This window comes from Malurus melanocephalus, unplaced genomic scaffold, assembly GCF_030028575.1.
Source record: "Malurus melanocephalus ecotype Western Australia unplaced genomic scaffold, MMel_1.1 scaffold_19, whole genome shotgun sequence".
NCBI lineage: Eukaryota > Metazoa > Chordata > Aves > Passeriformes > Maluridae > Malurus > Malurus melanocephalus.
This window is the reverse complement of record NW_026623251.1, coordinates 265022-282932: the sequence shown is the minus strand read 5'-3', so window position 1 is coordinate 282932 and position 17911 is coordinate 265022. Positions and strand designations below refer to the sequence as shown.

Here is a 17911-nt window from a genome sequence, read left to right as displayed (position 1 = left end):
TAACTTGAAAAGACAGTATTTAATTGGGTTGATACTTTTTTCCTTAACAGGCTTTCATGTGCATGTAAGAATTGTAACTGTCATGCATTTGAATAATCTATTCACGTGTTTACAGTATATTGATCATAATAATGTATTTCTAACTTTATACACAGTGTAAAAATAAAAATACTTAGAAAATAATTATGCCATTTCACTTCATGAAATTTGCTCTTTTAAAATGAGCATAAAAATGATTAAATTATACCTTCTAACAACTCTATTCAAAGCCAAAATACAATGGCTTAGAACAAGRTATTAATTGAAACAGTCTTCAAGGTTTAAATCATTAGCTTATACTTCTCCTTGAACTATGAAAAGCTCATGGCAAGGTTCTTCATTTATGTGTGCATAGGAAAATTTCTAAAAACCAAAAGGTGAAGAAAAGTTGCTAAGCTTTGTTTTCCAGAACATTGGTTTTAATATTGGAATGTCCTATAATGCTGTAGTTGATTGAAGTTAAATAGGGCTTGGCCGGTCTGTGTCCAGTGCTGGATCCTGTTGGAGGGATCCTATGTAAGCCATGAAGCTGTTGTTCTGATGGCTCCAGTCATAGTAGTCTGGAGAGAAACTTAGAAAGAAAATAGAAGAATTAGTGACTGGCAGACAGGTTCTGTAGACACCTGGTCAGAGAATGTGGGGAGTAGAGGTAGTTCTCATGCTGAAGTGCAAAAATAAAATAACCCCCCAGCCAGGGCTTCAGGCAGCTATTTATTTTTCTGATCTGTCAGTTATTTTGGCCCAAGTATTCATTTTGTGTTTCCCAATTCTTTTGGTTCACTAAAGACCCTCTCCTCTCTGATCTGCCACTCTAGAAAGTGTTTGAAAATCCCAAAAGTGGTGCTGCTCATCCCTGCCAAGTCCTGGCACTGCAAGGGCCTTTCAGAGATCTAAACTTCCCGTGTCTGTGTCCCAGAGAGCAGGATGTGGTTTGCAGCTTTGGCATGCTGTCTTTTCTCCCAAGAGCAGTGTGACACAATGCATGTAACTGGTTTGGTTCCCACTGGGAGCTGTGCATGTGTTACCAGTGTGGATGCTTCCCTGACGGCTCAGTGTGGAAGGGAGGGTGCCTCTGGCTCTAGGCTGGATACCAGGCTGGCACACACCACCTCCAGCATCCTCCAGGGCTTAGTTACTGTGGGAAAAACTAATTAATGCAGGAACAGGATGAATGATAACTAAACAGCGAGTATTCAACTTCACTGAGCCATGGTCTGGGCTCACAGACAGTGACTACACAGTCTTAACCTGAAGGAATGACAAGAACTAGATCGGGGTGTGTGAACTGTGGCTAGCAAGCTAGCCAGCATTTTGATATCAGTGGTTCCCCTGATCTATTCGTAGCATGGTGTAGCTGCAAGAACAGCAAATGAGTAGCACATKACTGAGACTCCTTTCAGGACAGGAGAGAGTCCTGTCAGTGCCTTTCTTTCTCTGAATTGTGTGCTATCATTCTTTGTGTGAAGTGCTCCTTTCGAGACAGGAATCCTTACATAAACCTCACAGCTGCACAGGGGAAACGGGATGTTTGTGCCATTTCTGGGTTATGTGGGATTCCAGTAATTCAATGGATTTTCCTAAGTTTTYGACATGTGGGAAAGAAGATGCTCCAGTTCAGGTCACTCTCAAGAAGACATTTAGCTATCTTACAGGGCAACCTAAGTTGAGAGGCTTCTCTCTACCACCGTCACAAGCTGCTGCCTGTGCTGTCAAGCTTTTCCCTGCTCACCCTGAGCCTGGAGACGGCTGTTTTTCTAGGCAGCCTTGCTCACACACTTGAATGAGTAAATGGCACTTCTGAAGCCACTCTTGGAAGAGACAGAAAGTGAAACATGCGACCTAAAGTTCTGACCCGAGTTTTTCAGAGTGGTGTGTTGTTACAATTCTTAAATTATGTACCCATTTTCATTCTTGTGTCTTTGTAGTCTGTATGGGGCTCCGAACTCCTACAGGCAGTGATGCCTTTCCACTTCAGCTTCCCCATTTGCTTCCCCTCACCCTGCTGGGATTTATGTGACAATTGCAGCAAGACAATTTACATCAGTCTTTCTAGTGTGTTAGTTCCTCCTCGTTCAGTTTCTGTTTGGGGCAGCAAATGGTTCACTCTTGTATCTCACCTGCCCTGTRCCCCCTGCGGTGCAATGTTCCAGGCTAGATCATCGTCACTGTCGTATCTGCGGGGGTTGTCAAAGAAGTAAGATCTGGGACTGAAGCCATGGCTTGGGACCATTCCTGCATTGGCCTGAGGGTAGGGAAACTTCAGTCAGAATTTGCTACACATAGATAAATTGCACAGTGCCTGATTTCTAGGAGAGGTTACTGCCAACTTACCTCCCCGTTTCCAAAATAAAACATGCAATTTTGCATTTTCTGAAGTTAATAGAAATAATTTTGCTTTTACTGTTCATCTCTACCAGCACAGTGGCAGCCTACTGATCTCAACAGCTTTTCCTTATCCTTATTTCTTGGCTAACACACGACCCATTCCTGAAACCACCCTCCAGTCTGCATTCGACCTTTCTGCTGACTTCCTGTCCATCCTGGACACTTCATGTTTTTAGCCAGCTACTTGAAGTGAGCTATAGGAAGCAGCCAAGGAGGTATAAGAAACATGAAACACCTAAAGTGATTTGATTTTTACCTCCTACACTGGTAATGCTCTCCCCTGGTGCMTTATCCCTCTTACCACAGGAACTGATTATGTTGAAGCTTGGCACCCTGCTTAGTGAAGCCATGACTGAAAAGTCCCTTAGGCCCTCACTGAGCAATTTCAGTATATACCCTATAGTGCAAAGAGAGTCAAATTCCAAGGACAGGGAAAGGGGTGTACATGTAACTCTTTCATTTTTAAAGCACTTGAACTTCATTTCCCTGTGAATAAAAACAGAAAACATACAAGATTCAAGAAGTCCATTTGATTTTGGAAACAGTGCAGAGACACATCTACAACCCTGCTGAACCTTATCCACAGATCTACTGCTCCCMTCCCCAGGGAATAGGGGTTTCTATGCCTGTGGATAAACCAGGATGACATCTTCTCTCTGGCCTTAAGCAGGAGAGCAGTTTAATCTCCCCCTTTATTTTATGTGTTAAATAACTTGGACAAAGATGAAGTGAAGATTAAATGCATCTCAGTCATGCCCCCATTTCCATCCCCATGTGTCTGATTCAAGGTGTGGCAAGGCAAAGTGCCACATGCTGTAGTGACCCTGTGTCAGCAGCAGAGCCAACACACAGCTCGTTCCAGGCTATAATCATCAAACATGACAGGAGATTCATATTTGAACAATGCTGAAGGCAGGATGCCTCTACTCAAACTTTTTGCTTCTGAAGACCTGAATGAAGCATAAAACCAAAGAACTGTTTCCCGGGATTTTTTACTAAAAATAAAGAATATTTTGTATTTTTACTGTATCAGGCTGATTGTTAAGATTTTTTAATTTTTTTTTACTCAAGGAGGCTTTAATTCTAGACACACGCTTTCCAGCCAAATAGCAGCCTACTGAATGCATTACACTAAAATCCTGCGACCCTTGGTCTCCCTCTTGTGGCAACCTCACACTGAAGTTCGGTTTTCTCTTGCTGCCGTCTTCGTTTTTTGTTCTGTTCCAGTTATTTCCAGTCCTCCTCTTAATATTTGTCTCATATTGAAAAAAATCTCTATATGACCTAACCTATGTGACAGATAATGATTACCCTAAAAAAGCTACCCATAAAAGAAGTGATATGCCTGCTTGCCTCCTCTGAACTGTGTCTTCATGGAGGTTTAAGGCTTTCTGCAAATCACAATACAAAAATAAGTTATATGTGTTACAACAATGCTCTTTGGCTTGTGAGAGAACACTGCCTGTTTGACTCCATTTGAGCTCTTGTTTGGTTAGGATTCCTAACCAAAGACTTCGTGGGATCAGCTTTTTGGAATGAGTTATTAGACCTCATCCCTTATTTTTGTTCTCTGTGAATCTTCCTCACAGTATCAAAACTTGGCCATCAGGTCTGCCCTCACTAAACTCACTTGAAATAAAATGAGATCTCTCTGTGGTCACTTTTTAGAAGAACAGGACCTCTGGCCTGTGCTTAAAAACATTTCTTCTCTTTGCAGTTGTCCTGCTTAACTCCTAATCAGGAGTGAGGCTGAGATATTTTTGGTCACAGACACTGGAATCCAGAGGTTTCTTTAGTGCAATGTCAGGCATCACTTCCTTGTTCAGTTTGGCTTTATAGTTGTCTCTGAAATGTACATATGAGGATAAAACCCAGCACCTTGTCTAAAAAGCAATTCTATTATTTGCTTCTCTTACTTGTGTATTTACCATTCACATCCCTTTTGAGGAATATTAGCTTTGGTTTCATTTGGCCTACAGAAACAGAGTCTTTACCTCAGTAATCCTGGTGCAGGAATGGTATTCCCTGTGTGCCTATCAACCAGATAACCTGGAGACGTTGTCTATGGTTATAAAAATGTTCATCCATCTATTAACTACCTAGATATTAAGGATACTTGCAGGGAATTATCCTTACAATTCACACCTTAATCTCTGGTCTCCTGAAATAGCAAACAAGTCAGCAAGTRCTTATTATGGCCACTGAAAATTTGAAAACAATTCAATGGGTAAAGGTCTGAAAGAATTCAATCTATTATTTCATAATACTGTTGAACAGTTAGCACACAACCATTTTCACTGCTGTACCAACATACCAAGTTGGGATGGGATAACAAATTCCTTCATACTGACGTCAAAAAAGTGCTGTATTATCTCAAAGGGAAATTGTCCCTACATTTAAGAAAGTTCCTGATTTTTAAGATAAACTGCCTGAGAAACACCTAGCCTTCCTTCTGGACAAACCTGATGACTTTCTTTCATGAGGAGTTAGCATAAAGAGGTAGGAAGTTTGGGTTGCTTTTATTCTGCCGAGGACACATTGAAAAAGAGAAGTCAGAATGTAAAGAAGCAAAAAATCCTTCAGCAGCTGAGCCCTTCAGACCTGCCTGGACATTACACTGACAAATACACTGACAAATTCCACTTACTAGATCTTTTGTAGGGTTTCGGACACGGAAGAAATACACAACCAAGGAAGTAGGCAAGAGCTCCCAGATGAAAAGGATCACTCCAAACACTATGTAACCTGCATCTCCCAGCTGACATTTCAGATCTGCCTGTTGAAAAGTAAAAGAGAAAAGTGTTTAAAAGTAAAGATGGCAGCTCATTTAAAGGTACAGGAGGCAATGGCAGAAATTCCATTCAGTAGAGCCAGATTAAGCTGGCTAATGATTAAAGGCATACTGAAAAAAATCAATATGCTATCTTGGGTGCATGACATCCTTTCCCTCCTCCTGCTACCTTTCCTTCAGCAATATCTGTTTAATGCAGGGGACTTTTGATTCTGGTACCGAATTGAGTACCCACTCCTTAGTTCCAGGCCCTTTACATATAGTTCAAATAACTTACYCCAAAATCCATGCAACCCTAATGTCACAAGCCAGAATAGATGTTCAAAAATTGTAGTAGTAACCCAAGGGCTAAAAAGCTTTCCAGTAAGCTCCCTATGAACAGCCTCTGCCGACACAGGGGAACAGGACCAAGCAGTTTGGCCATACCAGCCCCTGTTACTCCAGAGTGTAGGAGTCAGCACAAGAATTGTCCCCTGCAAGCAGGGGCAGAAACAATCCTTCAGGCCTCAACAAGAGGGAAGACATTTGATTCAGGAGACAAATCAGAGCCTAATGCCCTTCTGCTAAAACTTTGTGTTCTAATTGCACTGGCAACAACTGTGCTCCTCCCCTCTATACTGCAGCAGAGTTGGTCAGAGGTCACTTGACAGACCCTGCTCAACTAACTCATAACAAGGTCCTTTGGGAAATCCTATCCTTGTCTTTACCTACTTCCTAATTACAGTTTTACCTATGCTCAACATAAATTTGTTAATGGCTGCAGGTTTGTTTGGCCACCCTGGCAATACAAGGGCCTTGTGTAGCTGTGAATGCTGCTCTGGGTGTGCAGGTGCTTGATGATTGCAGGGGAGACATCAAGTGTCTGGGATTCTGAGGCCAAACAAAAGATACTCGTGATCCAGACCCAGGGCTACCATTTTGCCTAGCCTTGACAGAGCCTGAAAAATACTGGGACCTAACTATATTCTTCAAAGCAGAGAAAGGAGCTGGATGCTGAAATTTAATAAAATTCAGCAAAAAATCCTCTGCTATTTCCTTTAGTATTTTTATCACTACTAGTTTTCAATGTTAATTGAAACATATACTTATCCTTAAACTACAGAAATTATCATGCTAATGCCAGAATTAAAGTAAATAACTCCACAGCCCTGGATAGCAGTGGGAGATGTTACAGCTTAGAAATGAGCACTTCGGTGGAATCAAGTACTGTTCTGCTCTCTGAGTACAATACTTTCTTTATAATGGACAAGATACCTGTCTGTTTTAGAAAAAGGTGCTCTTTCTTTCGACAATAAAATCAAGGTAAATAAAAGATTGATTTAAAAAAAAAATATTTGGCTTGTGGTAACTTCTTACTTTTAGCACAGAACTGGAGTTTATATCCTTATGCCCAAATTACCAGAACTTTATATTCCTGGAGCAAAACAATCACAGTGCCTTGAAACAAAGAAGAGATTTTTTTAAAAAATACTATTATTCCTCTTGCAATGGGATTTAGGAAATCTATAATCAGATAGAGAATGAGGTTTTCTCATTCACCAGTATTTTCATACTTGCCTGATCTGACACGTTGTACCAATCATAATCAAAAGAGTTTACTTTCTTGGTTTGGGAAAACGATAAGATGAACAAGTTGTAACAGGCTCGTGAGGTATAAAGAAGTATTACAGTCACTCCTATGCTTGTCACCTGACAGACAGATGAGCCCTGGAAGAGATTTAAGCACAGGTTATTATTCATAAGGGAATTTGAGAGCAGCATTGCTTTGCATGGACTTTGAGGGTTGTCCATTGTTGCTATTCTGTCTCATGCAATTTTGTCTTTCCTTCTTTGGTCACTATATCCCTATACTATGTATATCCCTGTATTTTATCAGTACATAGTTTCCAGGCAATGGTAGCAGTTTMAGCCCTTAACAAGACGGGCTGTGACTAATTTCTGCATTTTATTAACAAGTGCTATTTTCAGAGCAGTGAAAAATAGGAACCACACTTGGTATCAGGTGGAACGACAGAATTCAGCCTTCAGCTCTGCATTAGCTGCAGAGCATCCTGTATCCGGGGCTGGCTAGCATGATGCAACCCTGCATCTTTTTACAACTGCTTGCTCTGCACCAATTTCCCAAGCACAGGGCAGGTCACAGCACTCAGCAGTTAAACAGAGCRCAGACAGGAACAGAACATCCTGCCTCAGCTAATGTCAACACAGGGGAGACAACGTGGGAACACAGCCTGTGGGCAGAGTAACCATGGCAGAGCAGTCTGAGTGGCACAAGGGTGGGAATGGGAATGCAAGCGTGAAATCACAACAGTTGCTGAGCCCTAGAGAGAAAACTGGACAGAGCAGGGGAAAGAGCTGGATCCCCACGGTGTCAAGTGGGGAAGGTCACTGTCAGGGGCTGAGACATCAGCATGGGAGTTGTAGCAGAAAGGAAGGAAGTAATCCAGGAGCCATGGCTACAGGGATCTGTGTGAGTCTGATCACACAGGCAGGCAGATGAACAAAAATGGGGCAGGTTTTGAAAGAAGCTCAAAGTAAATTCTTTGTAGCTGGTTCTGGAACAGTGCTTTGCATAGCCAGAGGAGGAAAGATGGGTTGAAGTGCTGTGTGCATTTAGAAATGAGTTGCCTTGCAGCCATTTGCTTCACTAGCCCTGCCCTCTCCCTCTCCTGGCGGAGACCCACACCGGGAGGATGGGCTCCTCTCATCTATGTGAGATGGGCCAAGAGAGAAGTTGCTCCTTCCTGCCACAGGATCTTTTTAACCAGTGCAAAAGACTGGAAAGTCTGCATCCTATTCCCTCTGCTCACACACTCTGCTTCCAGGTTTGCAGCCCAGGGGCAGAGTACAAAGCACTGTGGTGTGAGAAAGGTTAGTGGAGTACCAGGGGAAGTCACCAAGCCACCATGTCCTGAATTCCTGAACTTCAGGAGACTGCCAGGGCTCCAATGCTGCTCCCCCATGCTGTTGGCTGTCGATCCTGCAGCTTTGTCAACCCAGCTGCTCAGTCTGCACTTCTCAGGGAGCATAAGCTAAGAGCAGCTCAGGGAATATGTAAAAAAGCTTGGGCAAAATGAGCTTTCCTGTTTTCCCAGCAAAATAACATTGGTTCAGGGAACAGCCAGGCTCCAAAAATACCCAGTGCAGTCAATGTCTCTGAATTCCAGCTTACAATAGCCCAGAAACACCACCATTAATCAGGCCATAACCTGCAGCCATGCTCAGCCAAGAGACAGGAGCTACTCAGGATTTGAAGCCAGATCCATGGCAGGCAGTGGCGAAAGCTGTGGCAATATCAGCAAGCAGGAAACGCTTTAAAGAGGAAATATTTGCTAGGCACTTCTCTGTTCTCCTTCGATACCAACAAGTCAGTGAGGCTGTCATGGAAACAGAGGGTGAGAGAGCAGAGAGAAGCTGCTGACTGGTGCAGACCATATCCCAGCTCAGTGGCGTTTACAGACTAGGAATAGCAGAAGCAAAGAGCAGAACGGGGTCAGTATTTCCCTGTGTAGATTTCCCTACATAGCTGTCATTCTTTCATAGTTAATAGTTAAATATGTGGAGATTTAACAAGCTTCCATCCCACCAAATATAAAAGAGAGGATGAAAGTGTCCTGGTTTTTCTTCCAGTCAAATAGACTTGGTGGCTTGGRGAAGGGAGAGAGAAGGAGTGATAGTAAAGCCAGAGGAATCATTTTTCAGTTGCAGAAAAGAAGGGGAACCCCAAGCTGGTAGAGTGTCCCACCACAGGATGCATTTGTCCAGCACAGAACTGGCCCAAGTCAGCACCTCTGGGCAGGGCTGTGCGCCTCCTTGGTGCTGACATAGCCCTGGCACAGAGTGCCAGGATGGTTCCCAATGGCAGGTCATGGAGATGAATGTGTTTTCACCTGTGGTCAGAAGATTTGTGCCAGAAGATGGGAGATGTGAATAAAAGGCAGCCAGTACTGGTGCCTATCTACAGGCACCACAGAGCATATGTTATCTCCAAGACTATTTCTGTCATATCACTGTAGAGAAGGGATTTTTCTTCTCTGACTAGTTTTTTGGCATAACAGTAGCATACAAAACCAGGATGTTTTATTCACTGCCAGTTTCAGTCATCTGTATCCCTAAAGCATGTGCAGTCAAACCCTACTGCAAGTCCTCAGAGGCACTCCTGTTTCAAGTCAGCAGAAAGGCAGATCAAAGCTCTCTTTAGCTCTCATTTCCCCATTCAAACTTTCATCAGATGAGTGTTCTGTCCTTTCCTGCCTGAAATAATGTCAGAGATTCTTTGGGTTTTTGAAATAGCTTGAAGGAAAGAAGGGTTTCCTGCAGGAGGAGAAAACAGAACAAAACCAAAACCAAACAAAAACTGRATCAATGCCTCCCTTAGGTTAACATTGCTTTGCTACAGAGATTTATGCTCCTGTGATTTGCAGCAGAAAAAAATCTTTTCTTACTAATAAAAATAATCCATTGCCAGTGCCCTTTGGTCAACTAAGGGCTAAAACTAAGCTGTGTTTTTAAATCTTCTATTCAGCCCTGAACTTTTAGTTGTTGTGTAGTACTGCCAGATTTGATTAAACAGGAAATGTACTTATTTCATCTGATTAAGTAAATGAAGAGAGGAATTTCATGATAAGGTTTTCTAAATAGCAGCTGAAACTTAGATTTTTTTAAAGGATTTGTTATGGTAATGGCAATGTGTCTACTGCAAATGCGAGGACTTTGAAAGCCCTGTTCCATTAGCCATAGATTCAAAAAAATTCACACTGATTTTATAATACTGCATGGTTATGTGAAGCCACCTAGCTCCTTGACCACTGAATGTATCCAAAGATGTAAACCTAACAATATTTCTTTAAAGAACATCCTGTAGAGTAATAGGAGACACGTTCTACCCTTTCCCCCATCTGACTAAGTTATAATGTATTAAATAGTTTAAAACATGTTCTCATTATCCATRGAAATATATATGTATAAAACAATATGCAAATATATAAAGGGAGATTAGTATTTCTCTGTCTGGCTTATCTTTGGCATGCTGTTACCTTAAAGAGTTAACTTAGGCAATGATTTGATAAGCTGAAGGATTTTGCAGTGTGGGCCACTTCTGTGTAGCAGTGCTGMAATGAAGTGGTCTTCAGACAAAGGGCACGAAGAAAGCAGCATCCACTTGAAAAAGAGCTGTGAGAAACTCCAGCCAATAAATTCTACAAAATCTGCCTTAAACGTAATATTTGGGATCACTGGTTTTAACCAAAAGCTCCCTTGCTACCACTTTGTATTTAACTCATAAATCGAACAGGATGACCAGACAAGCACAGGCTGCGAAGTTTAAGGTCTCCAGCTCTCAGGGGTTCTAAAGTGCCCTTGTGTCTCAGAACATTCTTGAAAAGAACTGAAAATGTRCCTTACCTTGGACTCCAAGTAAATGTTGGCTAAAGACATCTTGGAGATCTTATACAGGCAGATGGAGAGTGAAACAGCGCACAGCACAAACAGTGTGTCATTAATTGCCACCCGGACAGACACAATGATTTTTCTCTCTGAGTTCTGTGTCCTCACCAATACTGCACATGTTAAATTCACCAAGAGGAAGAGRAGACTTATGAAAAGAGAAGCCAGGTAGAGGGGCAACCTGGGAGAGTGAGAAGAAAACACTTTTAGCAACATTGTTCAGCAAGTGTCAGTCTTGAGATGGAAGTTGCACTCTGTGAAATGAAATCTGCACATGTTGGGCTGCCACAGCTGATGGAGTAACCAGCTGCCTGAGCCAAAATGAAAGTGCTCCAGATTGCTGGAGAGATTAACCTAGCTCATTTCAAACCTGTTTTTAGAGTTATACAAAAGCTGTAGGTAAAGAAATTAATATTGAGCAGCAAAACAAGGAAGACTGCAGSAGAAATACAAAAGCACTGTTCTTGAAAACTACTTAAAATACACATGTAACCGCTTCATCTGTGCACTTCATACACAGTACAAGCCCTCTGCCTACTCACTGCCAGGAGAAACCTCTCCAAAGGTTGAGTTGCCTGGAATGGACTGGTTTTGACCCTGGTTTTACTACACCACCACTGCCATATAAAGCATCACTGACTGCTAGTACTTGCCATCAGATTTCATATTAAATTAAGGAAGTGTCTAACAGCASGAAAAATCTCCTAGTTACTAGTTCCCTAGCATCCCTGTCTGTCTCTTTTTCTAAACAACTTTGTCATGGTTAACCTCTTGAAAGAAACATCAAGAAATTTAACTATGCATATGGATTCTGGGTTGGTATTTTGACATCCAGGCCAGGAAAAAGCCTGAAATTCCAAAGAACAGACCTGGAAGTGAAACATGACAGACAGAAGCCCAGGGGTTGGACTGTTTTTATCTGTCTGGGATACTATAATATAATTATACCACATAATCAAGGAAAAGTTCTTTCAATTCTTCTTTATGCCTACATAGAACTGTGGGGCTTTCCACTTGAAAAACCAAAGAAACTCCCATGTTTTCATTGCAGGTATTTGCTTAGTTCATTATCATTGCTGACCAAGGCAGTAACTGATAAGGTTCATAATCTGCAGTCACTGAACAAGAGATTTTCGCCACAGCTTTTCATGCCTGTTGGGAATTTCAAATTTGGCTGACAACAAACATACAGATCATCCCTAAGGAATCCACTTCTGATTGCTTTAAAATACTTTATCCAATGGGGATCTTTCCCTTTCACACATTCATATTCTTTTGGGTTAGCACCAATGCAGCTACAAAGCTGAAGCATAGGCTGGCTTCTTTTCAGAGGACAAGAAAGGAGGAGATATACCTTTGAGACATTTTAAATATGTTACAGGGAGAACTGAAAGCCTAAAAGCTTTCAAAAGAATCAATGCTCTTCTTTCCAGCTATGTCTGGCAGTGAGCAAGGATGTTGTTTTTTTCCTTGCCAGGCACGGAAAGTCCCTCTCGGCAGGAAGATAGGGCTCATTCTTAACTTTCCAGGGCAGGGCTCTGTTTTTAGGATAAGCAGCTGGAGGTAGTTCCTTTAAACCTCATAGTCTAATGCTGGAAGCATTGCAGTCCTGAAGMTCYTCTTTCACACAATTTCCTCTGTAAYGSTACATTTTACAGCTTTTATTTGTACCTCAAAAGTTTTTAACAAGTAGTCACGTGTCTTCCTTTCCTTCCCCTCCCAAAGTCCTGTCTCCAATCCTGTCGTGGCTTATGAGGAAAGGTGCACTCTTACATATTGCCTTGCAGGTGGCACAGCAAATACATGCTCTCCTTAACCAGAAGGATCCTGTGCTGCAGCACAGCCTGCATGCTGGCATGCAGCATCGAGATGGCTTGCAACCAGCAAGGCTGACAGGCTCCCAGGCCAGGCGCCTCCTTTGCAGACTTTTGCAAAAAAAAAAACAAACCAAAAAAAGCACTGTCACGCTCATGCGCCCACATACTCCCACGTGTGCCAGGGCGAGCTATCGTGGCCAGTCAATTGTGCAGCTCTACACAATGATCTTCCAGCCCCCCGATGAACACGATGGGGCAGAGGAAACAGCTGCCTGATTCGACAAGAGAAGTGTTGTTGTGAATTTATGGATAAGCAATGGTGGAGATGCAGGCTGTCTCTCTAGGGGAAGTTTTAGGGTCTCAGCAGATTAAAGGCAGAAAATATCTTCTCAACTCAACTACAGGGGCATTTGTAAGGCATGAAGAAGCATATGGGGCTTTATAAAAAACAAAAAAGCAGGGCAGGAGAGGTGCTTCCAGATTGCACCAGTGAAAGTGCAAGTAAAAGTTCAAAAGCCTATTGTGCCTAACCCTCACTTTGGGACTAGTCTTTAAAGGAGCTGTGTKTAATCTGGTTTGGCTGGGGAAGACTCTTCTGCTCTTTCTGTGTCGGGCTGAATGCACCTGTAAGGTTTTTCTCAGCTGAAAATAAAACCTCAGATAAATGCGATGAGCTTTTCCTTGTTTAGCAAGAAAATCTGTTTGAAACTACTGCATTTTGTTTGTGCTTTCCTCTAAAACCATGCAGTGTCTGAGGCTTGTGTGTAACAAGACATGCACACATAGCAGAGAAAGCCTCATCCAAACCCAGTGATAATCAGAAATACCCAAGCCCAGGGAGACATGCAGCAGGGCTGTTTAAATATGAAGTTGGACCAGCACAGGCTTCACCTTGAGCTCTTTTACTAATATGGTGAAGGCTGTGGTGAGTAAATAAATTTTGATTAAGATTCTGGATCCCTGGCAGGATTTTTTTTTTAAATTATCTGAAGTGGTTCTGATTTCTGAGACCTGTGTCAATAGATAGACCACAGTCCTATCATCTCTCAGTTGTTCCATTTGTGTTGCCCGTATCTACTGCAAAAATGACGATACCAGCAATAAAGTCTGACACTTATTAAAGAAAATGGGGGGGAAAAAAATCAAAAAGTGGACATTCGGTAATGAAGAAAAATCAGATTCAATCAGATCAAAAATCAGATTTAATGAAGAAAAATCTGAAAAATCAGATTCACTAAGCGCAGATTCCAGACCCAACYGCAAGCCTTGCATTTTTCCATCATCCATCTCTCCCTCAGGATTTGCCCAACCTGATCTAATGAAAGATGTCCCTGCCCATGGGATGTGGGTTGGACTACATGACATTTAAAGGTCCCTTCCAACACAAACCACTCTGTGAGTCTGTGTTCCTTCACGAGCTTGTTACAACTAAGATTCASAACCTCATCTGTGGGTGTGCACACATTACACCACTTCAACTGCCCTGTGTAAGGTAGGAAACTAGGTCAGCTTTATTAATATAGCTCTTTTAGACAGACGAACCACATTCATGCTGAGACATCTAGATGTTAAAACAAAATACAACTGAAAACACTTACTCACAGAGCTGAACAAGAAAGAAAAAGCTAGACCAGATCCAAGAGTGATTTGTATTAGAAATTCAGTAGGGAAGAGTGAGGGCGGGCATGGAGCTGTTGTGGGTAGGATAATGAGTAATTCTAGCCACAGTACAGTAGTATTTAGGAGCACAAATGCTCCAAGAACTCCATGCAGGGTGCTAATATAGGCACTTCATAGTCATTGACTAAATATCACAAGCTCCCTGTGCTTCAAGGAAGACATTTTCAAGCAGTTTTCAGGAATAAAGCCTTGCCACAAGCATGAGTAACAGATGAGGTTCATAGCATCTGCCTCTCACCTCTAAAGCCGGGCAGTAACCTGTCCCCAGACTGTTCTGCAGCAGCACCCTGACCTGCAGCCCAGGCTCTGTGCAAAGCAATCCTTTATTTCTCTTGCCTGTGTGCCCCATCGGGGCAGGCATGCCTGCGCTGGGGGGACCTGCTAGGGGTGTGCTCTGCTTGTCTGCCARCCCAGACTCCTGGATTTTCTGCCCACAGAAACCAGAGTACAAAAGGGATGTTCAAAACTGCAGTTCAGCCTGGAGTCCACATTCCTGGATCAGCCATCACACCCTGCATTTCCCATGCCCTCACCAGCCCAAGCATTGCCCGCTCCTGTTCTCACTGGACTGCCATTACACCAAACAGTTCCTGAAGCTTGGTCCAGATGATTGCCCTGCAAGCTGTAACAAAACCCAATAGGATAACACAMTTTCTAGGGCAAGGACACTGTTAATATTTTCCCTGTTGATACTTTGTTATCCTAACAGTCAGCAAGTAACAAGTCAAATTGCAGTTTCAAATTACTCTGTTTTCCTATCCTCAATTCATATTGTATATTCTCTCTTTAGAATGGAGACAACCTCTCTCTCTCTCCTCCTAAAAAACATTGCCCAKCTGAAGCTTTTAAGCGTTGTCACAACAAACATTAATTCATCAAGCTCTTCCTTGACTTTCTGGACATTACTGCCCTTTGGGGTTCTTTCAAGTATTTCCTGACAGCTTCTTCTCCTCAACGAGATGCCAAAGAAATCTCTTCACCTAAATGCAGRTCTACCATAAACTCACCCTATGCAGTCAGGGGAGGTTATCTGTAAGCTCCCAAACACATCATCAAATTGAATCCATTCTCCCTAGCTCTTTCCCTTCACAACTTGTCTCTCATCTTCYAAAAAGTTTTAAGATTTTTATTACCACTGGCCTCAGAGGTTAAAACATACCCACTCCCACTCATTCCAATCAAAAAAACCAAAACATCACTCTGCTTCTTCAGCACTGGATCTGAATTTAYCTAGAAATACACACATTAAGAACCAGCAAACAAATGCCCAGGGTGGATGTTTTCTGCTTGCATTTGAAGCATTTGTCTCTGAAATATGTGACTGTCTAAAAGTGATCTTTGTGTTGGCAAAGGACTCCTAAAGGTCATATGAAGAAGACGGCTTCAGAACCATCATCATAAAACATTGGTATACAAATGTGAATAACTGAGATGTGAGCACCACAAACTAGAAAATATGTTTCTCAAACAGCCCGGCTGTTCTTTACCACATTGAATGTTTACATAGCTCTTACCTGTATTTCAGTAGCTCTGGGGAATATTTTGACTTAGCTTTGAAAATTACCTACAAAACAACAAAAAAATTGCATCAAACATAGCATACATGTCAGTAAAGAAAGACACTGTGCTTCACAGCAATTCCGTCTTACAGGCTACAAAAAATGTAATGACAGGTTTCATTACATAACAGATTTGCATGGATTGCTTAACCATGGCAGGCAAACTCTAAGCAAAGTATTAGAACCACTCAGCAGATGATCAGATGCACTTATATACAAATTACCTGCACTGTTTATTTTCACTTACTCTGGTTTAGGAATAAGGCCCTTTATACCAGAATTAACAAGAGGATTAATGCCAGTATAATCAGAGGGAAATTATCATAGGCTCTTTCATGACCTAACAGTACATGTCTCTCATAGATAGCTCACACGAGGTCCAATGCTCTGTTCCCATGAAGAGCCCATCATAGCACCCTGGCCTGAATTTAGATTCATACATTTCCATTCATTTTACATTGCCAAAAGGGTGCCATTGAGACCCAAACTTGTTATTTCACTGTGAGGCATTATTTAGCTTCTGCTGACTGTCTCTTCACTRTACAATAATATGTGCTTTTACAGAGAGATAGCTCAGGCCCAGCAGTTAGCTTGCTGTGACAGAAGAGATAAAATACTTACATTAAAGAATTACATGAAAGTATCACTCCTTTCTTAAAGCTAGCACGGTTTTCCAAAGAAAGTTGGTTTACAAATGTTCATTTAAACCAATACCAGTACTAGTACTAGTATTACAAAAACCCCATGCTGTATGACTGATTCTAGGTTGTTTCCTAATCATTTTCTCCTCAAGTTATTCTGTCTTATCCATTTAACTTGGTTTTGCATGCCCTTTAGTAATGTTTGCATAATATTTGCTATGATGATTATGCTTTCCCAAGGAAACGGGACTTACATGATCCCTGTGTGTCTGTAGACATGTGTCTGCCTGTCAATCTGTTGATCTGTCCTTTACCAACCTTAAAACACTTCAGCAAACCGATGGGAAAATGCTTGAAGTGTCAAAGACATGATCCTTTATCTCCCTACTAAAAATCCATGACTCAGAAGAAACAAGGAGCCCTATAAATGTATCTAATACTTGTCCTCTGTGAGAATACCCCCTACACAATGATTCTGCACATCACCCAATATGAGAGAGTCTGCAGAGCAAAATATTGTAAGAAATTCTCTAGCTGTGGGAGCAACTGAGAKTCAATCATGAGACACAGATCTGGAGCAAATCAGGCTCTCCTTGTTCTAGAGCTCCTGGAACAACTTGTCATTTAACTCCTATTCACCATGAACAGCTGCCTTGACATGGAAATTATTTTTGTGATGCATCAGCCTGCTTAGCAGTAGCTGAAGCAGCAGAGAACAATGAKTTTTTAAGCAAACCGAGAATAAAATTGAAGACTTGAGGCGAGGGGGGGTGTGGGGTGTGGAATGTCTAAAAATATTCTGCAGCCATTGATACTCTTTTCAAATAGATAGCATCTCTGGCAGTATCTCTTATGGAAGATTTTTGTGATTCCTTCTCCAGATTCCTGGTTTGTGAAATCTCACATGAGTTCAGGAAGAAGTTTTATGTTGTTTTACTTACTTGCTTTTGAAAGAAAAGATTCAAGGGGCTTGTGAATGTTCTGCGCTCGTGCTGTGCATGAAGAGTAGCTGTCACTTTCAGAGAAGAGATGAGTTCAAAATACTTCCTGGATACATTTTGTACAAGATTTATTACCTACCCTTCTTATTCTGGAAGAGACTGTGAGCAAGTGAGAGAGAACAGATTCCTGACCTCATTGAAACTAAACAAGTAATCCTTGCTCTAGGGCCATTCCAGAATCCTCACCTATTGTGAGTGGCACACACATTTTACTGTTAATTTTGACATCTTTCACAAGTTGCACTGAACAGAAGGGTTTAGAGCCTCTCACAAGACAAGCAAATTTCAGTTGCCAAGGAGTTGTTCTGGGTTCACAAAACCTAGCAAATGTCAAGTTCCTAAATACTATCTTCAGTGGTTCCCCAAAAAATTATCTACTCATCTCTATTAAGTCACAAGGCARTCCTGTCACATAAACGAACCCAAGACCACTACTCAGCAAAATCTCCATGGATAACTTAGGTAAAAACAAATGTGATGCTCCTGCTGCATATCTGACAGGATCTCAAGATCCAAGATCACCAAAACAGTTGTTACTGCGATTTTTCATTTG

At 41.9% G+C, this 17911-nt stretch overlaps 1 protein-coding gene across 1 annotated transcript in view; it reads right to left on the bottom strand.

Moving 5' to 3' along the window:
• GPR137B (G protein-coupled receptor 137B) overlaps positions 1–17911 on the bottom strand; it is a 24755-nt gene continuing 6844 nt past the window's right edge. Inside the window, exons 2-7 of the mRNA XM_057389716.1 lie at positions 15672–15721; positions 10619–10841; positions 6769–6922; positions 5072–5196; positions 2157–2281; positions 1–610 (exon numbers count right to left, since the gene is read on the bottom strand). Coding sequence (XP_057245699.1) covers positions 499–610; positions 2157–2281; positions 5072–5196; positions 6769–6922; positions 10619–10841; positions 15672–15721 — 789 coding nt within the window. The 3' untranslated portion in view covers positions 1–498. The remainder of the gene's footprint in view (positions 611–2156; positions 2282–5071; positions 5197–6768; positions 6923–10618; positions 10842–15671; positions 15722–17911) is intronic.